The following is an 18,238-nucleotide window of genomic DNA, read 5'->3' as shown; positions in this document are numbered from 1 at the left end:
TTTGTGAAAAGCTGTTTAAGTTAAAGGCCACATATTTTACACCTTTCTGGGGTTTAATTTGAGGTATTGGTTTCCTAAGATGATATATCAGTGGTTTAAATTCGAAAAAACTGCTGCAATGTGTATTTCCATGTCCTCTGCTGCTTGTCTCTGGAGCTGCAGACCTGCCTCTTGAGCCCCTCCTCTGATTGGCTGACTGCACTTTGAGTGACACGTGACCAGGCCAATCACCGGTCTCATTCTGGATCATTGACTCCGGTAAACACAGCTGGGAGACACGTGCTTATGTTTGGATACCGCGATAGAAGAGCAGCCACACATTCACAGTCGGTTTCAACCGGATGCTTCTGAGCGGTAAGTTACACCGTCCTCGTGTTTGTTCGAGTTTTAGCAGGACAGTCGAAGGAAGCACGGAACGAGACGTTTTCAGTAACATATTTTATTAGAATGGACCGAGTGAGATGTCCACGGAGTGACTGTCTTCATACTGTGAGGGTCTCTGCTGACCCTTCAAGTCATTACGGATAGTAAAAGCCCAGAAAATGTATTTTACACAATATGGGCCCTTTAAAGCATCACCAGGTCAGTTTGACTGAGCAGCAGCGCCATCTGCAGCCACACGTGGGGATTCATTCTGTTGGGCTCTGTGTCCAGGTGATTACCCAGGATCCCCAGCTTCCTGAACCAGAGGGACTGCTGCTGTGACAAATACACCAACCTCATCTGTAGTTTGGTCATTACTCTTCTCAGAGATTTAAAATCCCAGTTTGAAAAACAGCATCTTCCACTCTTTCAAACTTTATTCACTTCAATAGGAGTGTAACACACTCACGTACCAACACACACACACATTCAGTATGACACATTAAAACCTTACACCAGTTAAATAAACTATTCACCACTTAAATACATATATATAAAATAAAAGATAAATCTACATGTCAGTTTATATTATATTAAAATATTTGTTTGTTTGTCGTCGCCATATTTCCTTCCCTCATCCCATGCATTTAAAAATCAACCATTTAGTCCTGACACTCTTCTCCTCTTTCTTTCATCCCTCCCTCTGTTTTACTGATTTCAAGCTTCTTCTTGTCTCTCACTGGAAGAAGAGCTTCACACACAACTCCACCTGCCTGGTGGATCAAATACAGAATGGAACTGCAGCAGCTCATCCCAGCCCTGCATTACAAGGCAAAACAATGTGGGATGATGTGCAGCCACAGATTAGGAAAGGACTTAGAACAACGTCTCCCAACTTGAACCGTTAAATTTTCTGATCTGTGGCACATGAGCTTTCTGGTTGGTCCATCCATCTGTCCGTGTGTCCGGAGGCGATGCTCAGCTGACGGACGGCGAGTCGTGCGGCCTGTTGACGCACAGCTTCTTGCTGCTGTGGCTCTCCTCCTCCGTCCGCCTGCTCTGCTTCCCAACGCAACCGTCTGCAACCACAACATTACCACTTTCATTTTCTTTCTGAAATGAGTTGAAAATCTTCAGTTTAATTCTAGTTTTAGAATATATAAAGTATTCATGTTGCTGCTTAAGGTCGAGCAAATATTCAAATAAATGACACTTTAAATTAAGATGGTTATTTCATGAGCGGTGCGAACCTCGTGGAACTTACTGGCAATGTGAGGAGAGGACGCTGAGTAAAGTGAAGGACTCCTCTGCCACTGTGGAGACAGAGAAGAGTGAGTTTGACTTTTCTTTGAATGCAGCAGCAGCTACACATCCAACAAGTGCTGAGTTGAAGGGTCTTTCAGTATAAAAGCAGAATGAATTAACATATATATTCTACTGCTGTAAGAAAGTCCCCTCAGTTAAGTTTAAGGGTAAATTAATTTGATTTGACTTTGTTTCCCTCCCAGTGCTCACTGTGAACTTGCTGACGTCCTTCAAGCTGCTGAACCTCAGGTAGGAAATGTCTCCTTTGTCTTTGTCCCTGTCCTGGTCGGTGGTGTAGATGTGTGTGATGCCGGCTCCTCTGATCAGAGGGACGCACTCGTCACACGGACACTTGGTGACAAACAGCATGGTGGCCTCCCCCGGTTTGATTTCTCGAGTCCTGAGAGCATCAGAATGCAGAGAATGAGTTTCTATAATTTAACGTCACTGCGTCATCTGTGTGTATGGACGCGGCCGAACCTGAAGGTGAGGGCGTTCTGCTCGGCGTGGACGATGTATCTGTATTTGCGTCTTTGTCGGTCCTCCTGTTTGTTGTCCATCTGTGGGTACTCGGCGTACTGCGAGCCTGCTGGGTAGGCGTTGTACCCACAACCCAAGAGGTACAGACGTCCCACTCCGTCTAAACTCCTAGGCTGATATTTTGTCAAACAATGTTAACTTAATCTAACAGAAGTAACAGAACTAATATTATTTTGCCTTGGATTTAAAATATTCAAGCAAAGGCAAGAAAGATGAGCTCACCGAGAGTCGTCTGGCCCAGATAACAGCGCCCACGCCCACTTTAGGATCCTCTGGAATGAAAATGACCGTTTAAAAATGATTGTGACCTTTAAGCCTGTCCTGCAGGGACATGTCCTGCAGGCGTCCATCTGTTACCTAGAAGAAAAACAACCAGCCGTACCTGTTCTATAGGCGAGCAGTCTGGCTTGGATAATGCAGTGAAGAGCCACTTCTTGGGACACGCCCTCATGATGAGGAGGCAGCGGCTGCTCGGGGGTCGAACACTGTTCCCTGCATCACAGAAACAAACCGGTCAACAGAGAGTGAAAGCTGTGGATGGCACACGTTCACTCCAGAATCAAGTCTGAGAGTTTCTGACCTGTGGAATCCGTGGTGTTGCGGCGGCACCCCGGCAGCCACTGCAGCCAGAACCTCCACCAGCTCCATCATGTTCTGTCTCAGGTTGGAGAAGTATGGCTCCACGCAGAAGTTCTCCAGACCCATTTGCTTCAGAATGTCCCGGTGCTGCCGGGGCGTCGTGACCAGGAAGTGTCTGGAGAAATCCTTCATGCGTCTGGTCCGTTCTCTGGAAAACAGGAAGCATTTCTCCTAATTATGTGCAACACAGCTAGTTAATTTGGTTTTGATATTTCCTTGTTATTAGTGCTGCATCAACATGTTTGGTACCTGTTGAAGAGCTCCTCTGTGTTCAGCCCCGGTTCATCATCAGCCACCTTCTCCATGAAGTCGCACTCTCTGGACGTCTCATCGAGGAACTGGGCCAGGCCTGACGCCAGCGGCTGCAGCAGCACGCAGATGTGCGGACGGCTGTTGGACTTCAGCTTCTCCGTTGCGACGGCGTCCAGCGCGGCCTCCTCCCTGACGCAGCCCGGCGGACTGTGGGAGCGGGCGTCCGGATGGTTTGTGGAGGTGGAGCCCAGCATGCTGACCTCAGGGTCTCCGGGCCAGAAGGAGATCTGACTGACCCCAGCTGGAGAGGAGACAACGGCAGTATTTATTTCTGGAAACTGTAAGTGAACATTGCTCAGTTCCAAAGTTCAACTCAGTGCTCATATCAAATAAAAGAGTGATTTGTAATAATGTAATAGCAATTTACGATTTCACACATAAGAAAATGATTTATGAAAAGCTGATGCAACCAAATCCTGCTTTGTGTTTGTGATTTTCCTGTTTGTCTGCTCCCCTCACCGTTGATGATCATCTTGAGGCACGTGGCACAGGGTCTCCTGGAGAAGTACAGCTGACAGTCAGCCAAGCGGGCGCCGTGCTGGATGATGGCTGCCTGTCCCGCGTGGAGCTCGGCGCCCGAACAGTGGAGTCCCAGCACCTTGCTGTCCTGCACCACCACCAAGCCCATCCCCCGGGTCTGGAACAGAGCAGATTCACAGCGGTACGATCCAGTGTCGGTGATGAAGAGGACATTCTACTCATGTTTTATTCTCAGTTGATCGAACACCAACCTGACTGTGGTCCTCGTCCTCATGCTGCTCCTGAGGGAACAGCTCCATCCACAGACTCAGTAAGGTGAAGAGATTGACCTTTGATAACCTGGGGCCATGGCCTGGAAGAGGAACAGAACAGTCATCTTCTCCATGCTCTCTCACCAAGGTGCGTCTATGCTAAGCAGTAATTACACTGTGTCAGAAAACCCTGTCAAGTATGTGAGGGAGCAATAAGTGTTGAAAGGCTGCATCAGAGCTGCCTGAAGCTGCTTCCACGTCACACAGCTGCAGAGACAAACAAGCCACAGCAACAAAAACATTATTCTGAATAAACCCTAAACTCTGACTCACTGATATGACCATGCACCGAGGTTATTTACTTCCAAAATGTCTGCAGGAGGAACCGCACAAACCTGCTCAGTGTGGTGAGATCTGCAATTTCCCCTCCCTTTCGAAACCAGGAATCGACTGAACAGAAACACTTTCATGAAACACTAATAGTGCTTGTATTTGTACCAAAGTTGACACGTCCCTGTGAACAAGGATGAAACTGTCAGCTATACACACACAAGTTTGCACAGCTATCCTTATTGGGACTTTGCATTGACTTCCATTCATTGTGCACAGCCTCCCCACAACCTTAACCCACATCTGAGCTTAACCAGGACCTCAGGAAGGACGTTTAGCCTCAGTGGGACCCGGCTTTAGTCCTTTTAAGATGGAAAATGTCCTCAAGAGGAAACAAATACCCTGATGACATAACCATGATGGTTCTGGGAATCCTGCATCAACACAAACAGATGATGACACAATGATAAACATATAAGCTCCATGAGTTTATATCACCCACATAGATCAGCTGTGTTGTGACAGGATCTCCACCATTACTGTCACAGTGTGAACTATGTTTCCCACCCGGCTCACCTTGTACCCTGCTGTCAGTCTGGGTGCTGCTGTCCCTGGTGTCTTGACCCGGCCTGGACTGGCCCGGATCGGCTCGGGTCCTCAGTTCGCCCCCCTCCATTCAACCTGGACAATAAAAACCCTCGGAACCAGAGAGAATAACAACACGACCTGCGATCGAAAGATAGGGTTCCTCCACCATTAATCTGCTTCACATACAGTGAAGCCTGCAGGTGGACTCACACGACTTCCGACCGGCGCCTTCACAATAAGACCATCGCTGATCTACCAGGTAAGAAAAATCAAAACAGAAGCAGTGTAAAGTGGAATATGTAATATTTATAAAATATAATCCACGTTGTTTTTTTTATAGAATCACCTTTTCACATTATTTTACTACGACTACTTAGAAATATCCGTCTCTAACCTAACTAGCATTATGCTAGCTGCTGTAAGCTAGCACTATGATACAAAACACTTGAAAAACCGCAGCACTGCTAAATTAAAATGATTAAGTGAAGTATAATAAAGTTATTATATGATTGCCAATCTCTTATTTCAATGTAGTTCTGCTTTAAAGTCGGCTAACTATCGTTAGCTTGACAGTTCCGGGTTACTTCCGCAAACGCCATCTGACGTCATCAAAGGGGCGGGTCACGAGTTACATTTAATTCAGGTGCAGTACCGATTTGTGACACGAGATGGCGGCAACGTGCTTTCAAAATTAGTAATATACAGTCAATTAACCTATTTTCTCCGTGTCTCCATCTTGAATCCTCAAAGTCTGAACTTTGATTTAATGCCAAGAAATATGTTCATAGTTAGAATGAACGTGTTATTGTTTCACATGTTAGTTCATTATATTTCCACAAAAACATTTCATATCCATAACTGGATATTTAAAACAGTAAAAGAACAGTAATAAAAATCCCAAACTGATCTTTCATCTGGTTTTGTTACATTAACTATTGATCAATGATAAACTAGAGGCCAAAAAAAAAAAATTAGTTTCGCTTTAAACTTTGTGTTAAAACCAGCAGCAAATCAACCACTTGTAACTGCCTGTGCACAAATAGCAATTGCTTGTAGTTTTCCTCAACGGCCAGCAGGTAGAGCACTACCACATAGACTCATGTTAGATGCTCTATTATCCAGTTGATGTTTTCAGTATTTGATTCAGAGGTCGGTTCAGTTTTCATGATTTAATCCTCAGCATAAACCCGATTATCACATCAGTTTGCAAATATTGTGCTTAAGTGATATAAAAGTTTATTAAATGATTTTACAGATTAACACCACAGTTAATCCTGAACCCTGGCTGACCATTCAGCTCTTCTGCCATTTGTAAATGAATGTTTGATATCACATGGGCTCAGATTAAACATGAATCCTCACAAATCAGGATCATCTCTTTGTTTTCTACATGTGTCCGGCAGCACCGGCCTCACAGCTCGTTCTGTGGCTGGAGGAGCAGCTCTTCCCCTGATGTGCTTTTCTGCCAACAGATCAATACATCAGCAGGATTAGTGCTAACCCGCTTCTCAACAGCCACGTCCACCACATGCATTCAGTCTTTGCAATGTGTCAATCAGGCAAGTGCTGGAAGGAGCCATGAATCACCTCCACTGGGCTTTTAACACAATGATGATTTACTTTAGGGCAGCTTATGAAGGGTTTTACTTTCACTGGACCTTCTAATGTGAAGTGTTTCCTCCCTGAATTGAACCTCATAGTCAGAGAAGACTTTGTTATTTGTATGTTCCATTTTCACAAGCTACAATTTGCTTCATAGGCCTTAACAACCTGTAGAAGGGGCCACATCCTCGGTTCAGATCCATTTCCAGCACAAGAGCTTGACGACTGAAGGCTCTGGGTCCCACTATGATGGTATATATTACATTTTATTCTAAATTGAACAGTGTTGTGAAGCTCACACGGGGCAAACAGGTGGATCTGTTCCTCTTCCTCTTCCAGCTGCTGTATTTGTGCACAGCAAACACACACCTCTGCACACACAGTGCGTGCAGTGTGCTCCCTGTGCAGTGTGCTGACAGCAGTCCCACGCTGCGGCCTTGATCTTATCGGAAACAATGCGAGTCGTGAACAGAGCAGGGAAAGAAACCTGCCGCCCTGCTGTGGTGACTGTGTGGGTGACTCTCTCACGACATGTGATGGATCATTATCCTGTAGATTTATACTGCAGTCAAGCTGAGGGTGAGCTCTGATTACAGGGAACAACATTACAAACATGGATGTAAGTGGCACATTGTCAGTGTTCAGCAAGCGCATAGAACCATCTGACCCTTGGAATAATAAGAAAACCTAAGAAATGTGGTTGTATTTGAAGTATGGAGAAAATCATCTTTAACCATTTTAATGTTGCAAAAGTAAATGAGTCACAGACGTATTTAAAGAATTCATGTGTTTTCGAGATGCCACAAATCTCAAAATGGTGATTTTTCTGTCTCCTGCCTCTGTTTTCTATCCAAAACTTACTTCCCTGAGATTTCATAATAATCTAACGTTGTTATTACAGTCCAGGGAGCTCGCGTGCGTGTCATTGGGCTCGTGCACTGAGGAGGTTCCCCCCACGCGCGTGCTCGTGTGTGGTGTGGTTTCAGCACTCTGGACAGCTCCTCGGAAAAAACCACTGCAGCATTTCCAGCTCACTCTCAACCCGCGCGTGATGTGCGTGACACGTCGAGAGAAGCTTTGAAGGACGCGTGAGGTCTTTTCAGTGTGAATTCATCCAATGCACCAAACAACACTTCATTGCAAAGCGCAGCGCTACAGACATGCAACAGGTCCGTCCCCCGACAGGAGAGGCAGGATTCCCAGACGCAGTTCGGGGTAACGCCTCTGACGCAGAGCAGGACGCACCGTAATGAGGCGGCAGTGAAAAGTAGTAGTGCTGTCTCGTACCCATATCGGTGACGCTATCGCCGAACCCCCCACCTTTGTTGCCGGTTATGGTTCGAGATCCTGACGGTGTGGGAACCACATGTCTACGTAACTGCGCGCACTCTCTCTCTCCGCGGGGCTGCGTCAAGCTGCACAGGAGAACCGGAGCTCCCCGTTCCTTCAGAATAAAGGTCGTGCGTAATGCGAATCAAGCTGTCAATTCAAACATGAAGGGAGGTTCGAGTTGTAGCTGATGTGCACAGTGTGATCAGAAAATAGTGCAAGTGCAGGTATCTCATGTCGTGCATCAAAAGCTTTTATGATAAGAAAATACAGTTTACGCCTGGTGGCAAAAGCCTGGTCATCAAACCAGTGTTGATTTAGGAATACAAGCAAGTGTTGGGTGAAAGAATTCAGATTATTGAGCCTAAACAAACAGTCTGTGAATAACTAATAAGACTTTAGGGGACGAATGGGAGGAAATGCCATGTGGCTCCTATCTAGTACTGAGTGGAATGATTTATTGTTTTAATTTCAACTGTTTCATCTTCAATAGCCAGTTTCTTTCCTTCATTACCCACTGAGACACATGGGAAATAACAGTCTTCTCATAAACCATCTGAAAATGTAGCATATGGACAAAGGTCTGCACTGGAGATAAGGACACGTGCTCCAAAAGTTCAATCCTCACCATGGTGTGGTTTATTGTGAAGGTGCCGAGCGGAACGCGTGTTGTGTGGAGGTGCTCACACTTGGTTGCTGGTTGGGTATAGATAGTCAGTGCACCTTCTCTCGCGCCACCGGCCCGTCGGTCGTCTCCAGCGCGGCTGTAGAAAGAAACCACCGGAGAAGCGCGCGGAGGAACCAGGAGCCAGACCCCGGTCTCCATCTCCTTCATCTTCTTCCTTCTTCTTCTTTTTCTTCTTCTTCTTCTTCTTCTCATCATCATCCCTTTAGTTTCTGGAGTGGTGGTGGGAGGGGCAGCAGAGCCGTATAGTCCAGCAGTTTCTTTTCAACAGCAAGGTGAGGAAGAGGAGGAGGAGGAGGAGGAGGAGACGGACAGACAGCAGCAGTATCCTGGCGCACTGGAGCTGATGGATTATTGAGAAGTGGAGGCCGAAACGGGGATAAAATATTCATGAGGACTTTGTTCTAAAGAGAGAAAACAGTGAGCGGGACAGTTCAGAGGCTCCCTGCAGTGATTCACCTGCCGCTCCAGCTGCCTGACGCGCTCCCACTGACCACAGAGGAGCGGAGGACCACCGCTGGAGGAGGAGGAGGAGGAGGAGGAAGAGGAGGACTCTGCATCTGTGTGTGAGCACCAGTGTGTCTGAGTGTGTTTTTGGAGAGGACCCCCCTCTGCTGCAGTACTTGCCCGCTGTGTGGATTCGGGGATGACACCGACTTGCTGACGGACAAGCCGGTATCCGCACCCCCCTCCCCTCCTCCCGGACTGACGGACGCACCGACCCCCTGCGCTCCCCACTAATATGCAATGGTTTTTTGTGCAGAAGCCGACAGCCGCCGCGTACCGCCGACTTCACGCTAGCGCCGCCGCATGCCTGTCCGCCGCCGCCGCTCCTCTCCCCGCGCCGCGCGGCAGACGACGCCATTTGAAGAGGAGCACCCGCGGGGTTCTCGCTCCGCGGCGGCCGGGCGGCAGCAGCAGCAGCACTGACCGCTCCTCCGCCGCTGAGGAGCACCGGCCGCTGGGGCAGCCGGAGGCGGCGACCAGCGAGACAAGCGCCGCAGCGGTCGCTCTTTTCCTGCCGCACGGGGACGACGTCGACGCGGAATACGTGCGGCTGCTGGTCTCGGGGCTCGTGGAGGAACCGGGCGAGAAGCCGGGCGACGAGCCGGGTTCCCTGCTCTTCTTCTGGTCTATGGTGCAGATCGGGGGGCCGAAGCACCGCCGAACTGAGCCCAACAGCTGGCCGGCTCTGCTGGCATGCAAACAGGGGGGCGGACCAGCCCCCATGCGGTGGGTGAATCTTAGGCTGCCGCATCCGGAGCGCCTCTCGTCCCCCACCTCCTCTTCCTCCAGCACCTCCTCCTCCTCCCCCCCCGTCTCGGCCAAATCCATGCGGTTTATTTGGAACAACATTTTCAGCAAAGGATCGCATATGCTGCAGTGTCTTTGTGGCAGGAGCCTCAAGAAAACCAAGAACCCAACTGGTGAGTTTGTGTGCGTGTGGGGGCAGAGAAAGATACTTTATTGGTTGTCTGAGCCGTGGCGTGCACGCTGGAGTGTGTGCATGTGCATGTGTCCCCCCCCACTGAGACTGCACTGTTCGCCTGCTCGCTGGTGTCTCTCTGCAATTGTGCAGCAAGTGAGTGCACTACAGGGGAGGGAGGGGAGTTATGATGTGGGGTGGGGGCGCAAAGTCAGGGGGGGTGGGGGATGATAACTTATTAGCACAGGTTGCTCCTACGCTGACCACAGTGGCAGTGCGTGCAAGAAATAAAAATAAACGTGCGTGCGTGCGTGGTGGAGATGCTGCAGAAAACCAAGTGTAATGCAGCATGCAGACCCGTTCAGGCTCCAGTAACCTGCATGATTAAACAGCACATGGCTTTATTTAGACTCGCACCATGGATGTACAGTGTGGAACATAAGAGAAGGAAGAGTCTCTGTGTTTTTCTGTCTCTTCTCGTGGCTGCAGACCACACAAACTCCTCCTGGTGCACAGACAACATCAGATGGATGTGTGTCCAGATGTGTCAAACATCAGGCCTGGGACACCCGTCTGTCCCATGTCCCTGCAGGCTGTTTATCACCAGAGTGCAGGCACAATATAATGAAGAGGGAAATTCACTTTAGCTCCTCTCTCTCTCTATGGAGCAAGAGGTGCGTTTATTTGCTGAAAGCTTTGACCAAATAGTTTGATTTGTTTTCCATCAGTTCTTCCACCCTCCGCTCCGGGGTGAGGGAAGGGCAGACATTGACACTGGCACTGCAACAGGAAGTGGATGTTGTTGACACTATTGGTATATTGACATTGCATCAGAAAGTGGGCCCCTGTATCCTCCACACAGTGTTTAGAGGACAACTACAGGCTCCATGAAGCCAAAGAAAAGTTGTGGTCAGATGTAGGCCGGTGTTTTTTATGAACAGAGAGGAAAGTTCTTCCTTTAACCATCTCTGAACTTGGGATTATAAGGTAATTTAATGGATGAGTCAATTCACAGAGCATCCAGAAGTTTGACATAACTTCCTAACTTTTTTTGGACACTCTACTTAGAAAGGTGTTTGGAGTTTTCAGTGTTTGTCAGACCATTGTCTTCACATTGAGCTCTGTTACATTTGAGATTTCTATATGTTCAACATTGTATAAAGCTCAACAATTAATCAGCTAATTGAAAAAAAGATTAATATATTGGCTATACAAAATAACTTATTACATGTAAGTCTAATATTTAATATTTATCACTCGGATACACTGGGAGGTTTGTTTTATAGTATTTCTGCATATTTGAACTCTTTCTGCTTTATTGTCCTGTGCGGCTTCCGTACACCTGTGGCTAAACAGGAAGTGGACTTTTCTGATGGAGGGATGAGGGAGAAGACGACGGGAGCGACGCGGTTGTTTTCCGGCACATTCACAGTCTCCACCGACACGACTCGACACAGTAAAGTTAGTTTAATATGGTCGCCAGGATGTGAACTCGTTATAAAGTTCAGTAAAGTTGTTAGAAAGACGACAGAGGAGAAGCTAAAGCTAGCGACAGGTGGCTAATTAGTTAGCTAATTAGCGGACCACTCGGAACGTGTCTCCAGGACTTCCGGTAGAGACTCGAACCCAGAGCATGGACTCCATTATGTTCCATTATCCTCCATTAATATACACTCGGACATATTCTGGACTGAGAACCCACGACAGCGAGTTCCTACCCAGCGTGAGTAACCCTTCACCTCCCTTCACTAAGTTGTATTCCCATCTTAAAAACTATTTAAACTGGTAAAAGGGATTGGTCTGCATCAAGGGCATGAGGTAAACATTATATAAAGTCATAAGGATAATTGGAAGGGTTATTTCTTTATTAATCCATCTGTAAATCATGTTAATTACTGCCTAGTTTCAATATTTATAATAATAAGCAAACTTTATTTATATATTATATTTTTATTCAGAGCCTGAAACCAGGTGTTTTTCCAGTGTCTGAATTCAGTGGCAGTTCATCAGTCCTCAATTGAAGGAACATTGCACTAAATGAAACAACTAGCAAATGTTGTTTTGTTGTTGTTGTCATGCTGTGTAAGTGGAAAGAGTTTATACACAAAATCAAAGTGGAAAAAAGTCCTAAGAACTTTAGACTTTTAACTCACTAATGAACAAAATCTTCACACAGTTGGTCCTTTGCATGTATTCTCTACATTTTAATCTATATGCAGTTGCATGGAGTGAATGCTGGAGTAACCATAGACAAGTGAAAGCATTGAGCAAACAAAACACAGTGGATGTCCTGATGCTGTGATGAGGTCAAGGACATTAATGCTGTGTCCACTCTTTGTCCCCGAATCCCTAAACAATCATTTTATTTCCCTGTTAGTTGCAAAGCACCGTCCCTCTGCTTTAAAGCTGATGCACTGGGACAGAGACGCTCAACTTCAGCACCACGGACAGCTCACAGCCATTTTCCTCTTGCATTTTAATGTCTTTGATTTTTGGTTCAATAATTAAATGATATTTGTGAAAAGCCTGTCTGGTCTTTCCTCAGAACCTACTTGCACCTGATCAACAGGTCAAGGAAGAAGGCATAACTGTGACGCTGTGTCATTGATGAGAAAAACACTGAAGCAGAACATGCTCAGCACCAAAGATAAAGCATTAATCTCGCAGGTTAAAGATGGAAACAAAAATTTGTTGGCACAGGTGAAAGGACCCAATTGTAGCACAGACGTTAACTGTTGTGTTAACTGCTAAATTTTTACAGCTTCTTTTCACTGCCTGCCAACACAACACTGCCTGGAATTTAGTTTGTGGTTCTTTTTGACGTCCTCTGGGCTCAGTGTTTCTGCTTTAATTCCCTTTTACACAACATTCCCCTTTTATGAATTGCTTGAAGCGAGACCCGCTGGATTAAAGCGGGACTTAAAACGAACTCGTAGTTATGCAGCAGGTTCAAAGTCATGTCATTAAGTTGACACACTTGCATACTGTAGTTCTGATGACTTATGACAGTTGAATGTGCTTTTGATCAGTCAAATTAGAAATAAACCAGCTGTGATGCTACTGCAGGATGTCGTTAGGGATTTTTGTTTATATCCACATGGATCTGTGTTGCTTTTAATGTGGCTGCCACAATGAGTGGTGGGACAGCATTTTCTCCTTTACTTTCATTAAGGATGGTCCAGTGTTTTTTGTGGTGAAGGAGAATTCAAACAGCTGTTATTATGGCAGCTATTGAAATACTTTCTAACTGTAATGAGTTAGGAACCCTCCTGAGCAGAATTAGATATTTGACCGCACCCTTAGTATGTGCAGAAACCCCCAGAAATCCACTTTGATGTTGTAAATAGTTGAAATACAAATGAAATGCAAGTGATTTAGAAACTTGCCATAAGCTTGCATATTTTGTTTGGGTGTGTGAGGTGATTAATGAAAGAATATCTCACCCACCCCCACACACAGTGGGAATGCAGAGAAGATTGGCGGTACATACTGTAAACTATCTCTGAGAGAAACCAGCAGCCAGACTTGTGGATTTATAGCCGCCAGCAACATTTAGCTGTCACTTCCTCCTTTAATTCAAGAAATCGTACTGTATGAACACTTTACCTTGGCGCGTGTGTGTGTGTGTGTGTGTGTGTGTGTGTGTGTGTGTGTGTGTGTGTGTGTGTGTGTGTGTGTGTGTGTGTGTGTGTGTGTGTGTGTGTGTGTGTGTGTGTGTGTGTGTGTGTGTGTGTGTGTGTGGAGAATACACTCAGTTGGTGGGGAAATACGGAGCTGCTGTAGGGAGAGTTTTGTTGACTTAGCGTTTGTTGGTGTTTTTCCTCTGAATTGCACTATTTAGTAAAGCTCCACAGGGAAAGCAGAGATACAGCTTTGTTTACTGTGTATGGATGTTTGAGTGTGTGTTGCATGTTATGATGATTCACTTAGAATCAAGCTTTTTTCTCTTTGCTATTTTAAAGATGACAAGAGTTAAAAACTTTGGAAAATAACATTAAAAACAATTTCCCACCAGTGATCCAAAGATGCTGCAATGTTGATTACACTTCATAATAAAACAAGTGATAAAAAGAACGAAAATATATATTTTTAAGCAGTACTAAGACAGAAACACTCATTTTGTTCTCGGAATAGCACCAGAGGAAAGGCCACAGGCGCAAGGCTTCTCCCCATACGAGCCGGAAGGTGCTCAGTCACTCCCCCCATGTGAGTTTTGATATTTAAAGTTTGATGGTGTGAGAAGAGGTCAGATCACATTAGCATGAATATTCATATGAATTTGTATGGCCAATGTTCATCTTACAGCTTACCATGGCTGCATCTTAACAAAAGCATCTGAAAACAACTTGTAGACTTATAGCATTGTTAAAAAAGTACTGTCGACCTAATAACAAATACATTGGATTTCCTGTAGCTGCTTCAAGATAAAAGCCACTTAATAATGAACTAGTTTAGTACTTTTTGTGTGAAGCAGCAGATCATTTATTAGTAAAAAATTCAGACTCCACCACTTACAGTAAAAACAACAACCTGTACAGGATGAATGTACAGTGAATGGCTATTTTGAATCCTTTTCCCCCCATTTTAAGAGCACGACACAGGTCAGGTCCCACTGCTCTGTAGCCTCTTCCTGTGTGAATGGAGTTCCAGTGTCGTAAATGGGATGAACCAGCATCGATATCATTCATTGTTAAAATAAATAAGGCCCAACGTTACTCAATGCCTCATGTCCCATGTGACGTGACCCAGATAGAGACTTGCACCCACGCACACACATGCCTGCTCACCTCCTGCCATTAAGGCATCGCACTCTATATTTTATTTAAACTCTGGAGTATAGGCGTCGGGTTGGTGCCAACTTGGATTTGTCTCTGTAAGTAAAAGGTCCGCACAAACGCAGTTATTTTAAATATATTGTATTTAATTTTTTCTCCAGTTTGTGATTCTTAAACGTTGCAGAGATCTGCACTCAGAAGTCATTTTGCTGGATAGAGGAATATTTATATTTTCCCCAAGCTTGCAACAAAGTGAATTTGTGTGTCTCTTCCTCTGTTTCTGGGTTGCGTGCTGGTACGTTTCCGAAAGGTGATGAGTTGACAAAAAAGTGACAGTCCTAGTGATGTCTGTCCTCTAAGGTCACATGGAGGGTTTTGGTGCAGCACTCTAATACGCTCTCTTGGTGTGTGTGTGTGTGTGTGTGTGTGTGTGTGTGTGTGTGTGTGTGTGTGTGTGTGTGTGTGTGTGTGTGTGTGTGTGTGTGTGTGTGTGTGTGTGTGTGTGTGTGTGTGTGTGTGTGTGTGTGTGTGTGTGTGTGTGTTTGAGAGTGAGAGAGCATGCTCATTAGCTCATGGCCTCACTGTCTAAATACACTGAGTCTGCAGAAAAACATTATGACTTTGCTGGCTTTCGCCTGAAAGCATCATGTACGTCATACTTACAGACACACAGAGAAAATGTCAACTAATCACGCGTGTAACACATGCAATGCCATCACACGTCCTTTTATATAACTAAACAAAGTACTTTGTTAGCGAAAAACACCATAAACTTAAACTTGAATTTGCAGACGAAAGCCCAAAATTATGCAGTATTTCTTATCCATCCATCCAGTGGCTGGAGCCAATCCCAGCTGACAGTGGAGCGAGCAGGTCACCAGCCCATCCCAGAGCTCACATACACAACCGACCATCCACACTCCCATTCACACCTATAAACGATTTAGAGTCCTATTGACCTGCATGTCGTCAGATTGAGGGATGAAGCTGGAGTACCTGGAAAAAACCCACACAGCCACAGTTAACGTGTTCTGCATGTTTTCCCCTAATTTAGCATAAAATTATCTATCTAAAGGACTCATTCATATCACATTAAATGATGACTGGGTTCCTTTTACCAAGTTTTTGCGTAATCCTGCTGATAACAAAATGAAAACGTTGGCGGAGGTTAAAAGAAACTACTGTTGTTAAGTCTGGTTCAGCAGTTATAAGTCTATAATTTTCAAAATGAAGCAAAGAGCATGATGTGAATGTGTGTGTGTGCACGCGTGTGCATGTATGTTTGGACAGCCCTCGCTCCAGGTTTCTGTCAAGAGACAAGTGAGTGCTGAGTGATATTTTTCCAAGTGCACTTAAAAAGCAGCAGGGCAACAAAGGCCCCACTAAGACGTGTTTTCACAGACTGAATGATAAGAAGCAGAGAAACACTCGACAACAACTCAGTCTCTCTCGGAATCGCTGCATAAAAACAGTTTAATTTGCCCGGATGGAAATACAGAATATACATAGTGACTGTGCTGTAATGCAACAGGACTGAAGGATGAGGCTGGTGATTCTTCGTTGACAAATTAATACCAACTCAAGTTGCACTTACCAGCTTCTTCCAGAGTTTTCAGCAGTTATCCAAAGTACTTTGTTTGGCCTTAAAGGGGAATTCCAGTATTTGGGTAAAACGTAATCTTATGTGGCAACTGTGACAGTCCACAGCCTGTCCACTGAAGGTGTTTTTCACCAGTAAAAGGCTCAAATTGTTATTTGCGCTCTATGCTAAGAATCTGGCCCCTATCTATAATTCTCTATAATTTAAAAGGTTAAGGTAAAAAAAACTGCCTTTTATTTGTTTATTCCTTTGTTTTTTATTGCCATAAATTTTGTGAAGCACTTTTAACCTTGTTTAGATAAGTGCTATACAAAATAGAGTTATTATAACTAGATTTAAACATTAATGGAAACACTAAGCGGCTTCTGTGGACTTCTCATTGTTTTTCATCATGCTTCTTCTTTTTATCTTTCTTTGTTCTCAACAACTTTATCCTACCTCTCACTCACACATACTTGAGCTGACGTTCAGTCTTCCCATGTCTGCATTTAACCTTCTGCTTGATGACAGCCCTGCATGACATAATCGCCATATCTGCCCCACCGTGTGTGTGTGTGCTTGTGTATGAGACCACATTTAAGGAGTGAATTTTCCAAGGAGTCCGTTGGTTTGGTGTGTGTGTGTGTGTGTGTGTGTGTATTGGTAATGGACTTTGAATTTATACTGAAGGTAGCAGAGCGGAGAATAAAGGCTGCTTTAGGCAAAGCTGAACCAGGTAAGATCCTCTTTACACCGGAAACATCTTTCCTGACTTTTACATTTACACCTTACATTTATACTTTGGTTCAAACAATTTTTTAAAAGTTTTTCTAACATCAATAGTATTACAGTTGGTAAAAGTTCGTTTTTGTAGATGTGAAGTTATTGTATATTAACTATATACTTTATTCTAAAATAAAACCAACCAATTAGTCACAAAAGAGTTGAAAACAAACTGGGTCAACCTGATCTTCTCAAATTCAGTATTTTGTCACATAAAACTATAATAGAAAAAATTATAAATTAATATTTTTCTGAGTTTTAACAGGATCATTTATTGGACCAAAGCTGTTGTAATTTCTTTGCTGTGTAAAAGCACCACAGACATGATTGACTGTGACTATTAATCTCATCTCATACCACGCAGGGCTTACAGTGATGTATTGTCTGTGAATTTAGAGGCAGTTTAAAGTTTGTTTATGATGACAGAGACTGAGAAAAGACTCTACACACAGGGACACTAGAGAAACTGATGTGCTCTTTGTCATCGTTGATAAGTCAGGCGTCACACTGTAGTGTCTGTCTGGAGGACAAACGGCCGAGCCAAATTCTGACATGACAGAAATTAATTGCATGACAAATGACGCATGACAAAGCTGAAGTTCGGTCCGACTCTGGAATGATTCATGTGTTTGAGAAGTTGGCTCAAAAACAGGTTCAAAGTTTACGCCTTGTAACATTCTCCTCTGAAAACCCTGCTAACTTTGAATCATTTGGACGATAATGTTGGTCCTAAATCTGTATTTTGTCCTAATGGCGTTAGAAACCGTAATGGAACAATGTTTGAGCCCATCTTTCATTACTTTCCCCACCTCCCTTCCTTTTCTGTGGCCCTCCCCCCAAGCCTAATGGGTCCTATACTGAAAACATAAATCTTTAGAAAAGTAGGTCACAAAGTACAACATGTAGTTTTAAAAACGCTCTGTAATTTCCTCAAACAGCTGCGGACTGTAGTTTTTTTAGCAGAAGTGAATGGTGCATTTCTCTGGGACTATTTGTAGCTGCAGATTTATACCCAGTTTTCTGTATTTTCGGCAGCAGGATGGTGTGAGTGGGACAAAATAAGCGACAGTGTCAGGAACATGTCGCCCAGGACACAGTGTTGCTCACTGACTTATTGAAGAACAATGGAGCTGTGGCACAGAGGAATAAACTCTATTAGATCTGTTAGAGGGATAAAGTTATTGCCGGTTTTCCAGAATATCACTGTGTATTTTTTGATTGTTTACTAAAGCAGTTTCATTTCGTACCTTC

The 18,238-nt window shown here is 44.7% G+C and overlaps 2 protein-coding genes across 3 annotated transcripts in view; one reads left to right on the top strand and one right to left on the bottom strand.

Moving 5' to 3' along the window:
- Positions 1 to 423: 423 nt before the first annotated feature.
- Positions 424 to 5,035, bottom strand: cdadc1 (cytidine and dCMP deaminase domain containing 1). The gene is made up of 11 exons (XM_035150739.2): positions 4,797 to 5,035; positions 3,891 to 3,991; positions 3,619 to 3,796; positions 3,097 to 3,400; positions 2,789 to 2,995; positions 2,591 to 2,700; positions 2,431 to 2,480; positions 2,149 to 2,321; positions 1,879 to 2,068; positions 1,628 to 1,676; positions 424 to 1,442 (listed from the first exon to the last, which is right to left on the bottom strand). The coding sequence occupies exons 1-11, from the start codon at positions 4,894 to 4,896 to the stop codon at positions 1,342 to 1,344; spliced, it is 1,563 nt and encodes a 520-aa protein (XP_035006630.1). The 5' UTR covers positions 4,897 to 5,035; the 3' UTR covers positions 424 to 1,341.
- A 4,406-nt stretch (positions 5,036 to 9,441) lies between these two features.
- The window catches only part of LOC118103628 (fibroblast growth factor 14), a 46,843-nt gene continuing 38,046 nt past the window's right edge, over positions 9,442 to 18,238 (top strand). Inside the window, exon 1 of one of the 2 annotated variants that reach the window (XM_035150757.2) lies at positions 9,442 to 9,851. In XM_035150757.2, the coding sequence (XP_035006648.1) occupies positions 9,560 to 9,851 (292 nt within the window). In that variant the 5' untranslated portion in view covers positions 9,442 to 9,559. Of the gene's footprint in view, positions 9,852 to 11,204; positions 11,574 to 18,238 lie in introns of those variants that run through there. The other variant, XM_035150759.2, reaches the window with a different exon arrangement.

This window comes from Hippoglossus stenolepis, chromosome 24 (assembly GCF_022539355.2).
Source record: "Hippoglossus stenolepis isolate QCI-W04-F060 chromosome 24, HSTE1.2, whole genome shotgun sequence".
Taxonomy (NCBI): domain Eukaryota; kingdom Metazoa; phylum Chordata; class Actinopteri; order Pleuronectiformes; family Pleuronectidae; genus Hippoglossus; species Hippoglossus stenolepis.
Note: the sequence above shows the minus strand (reverse complement) of the source record. Positions and strands in the feature narration are given on the sequence as shown.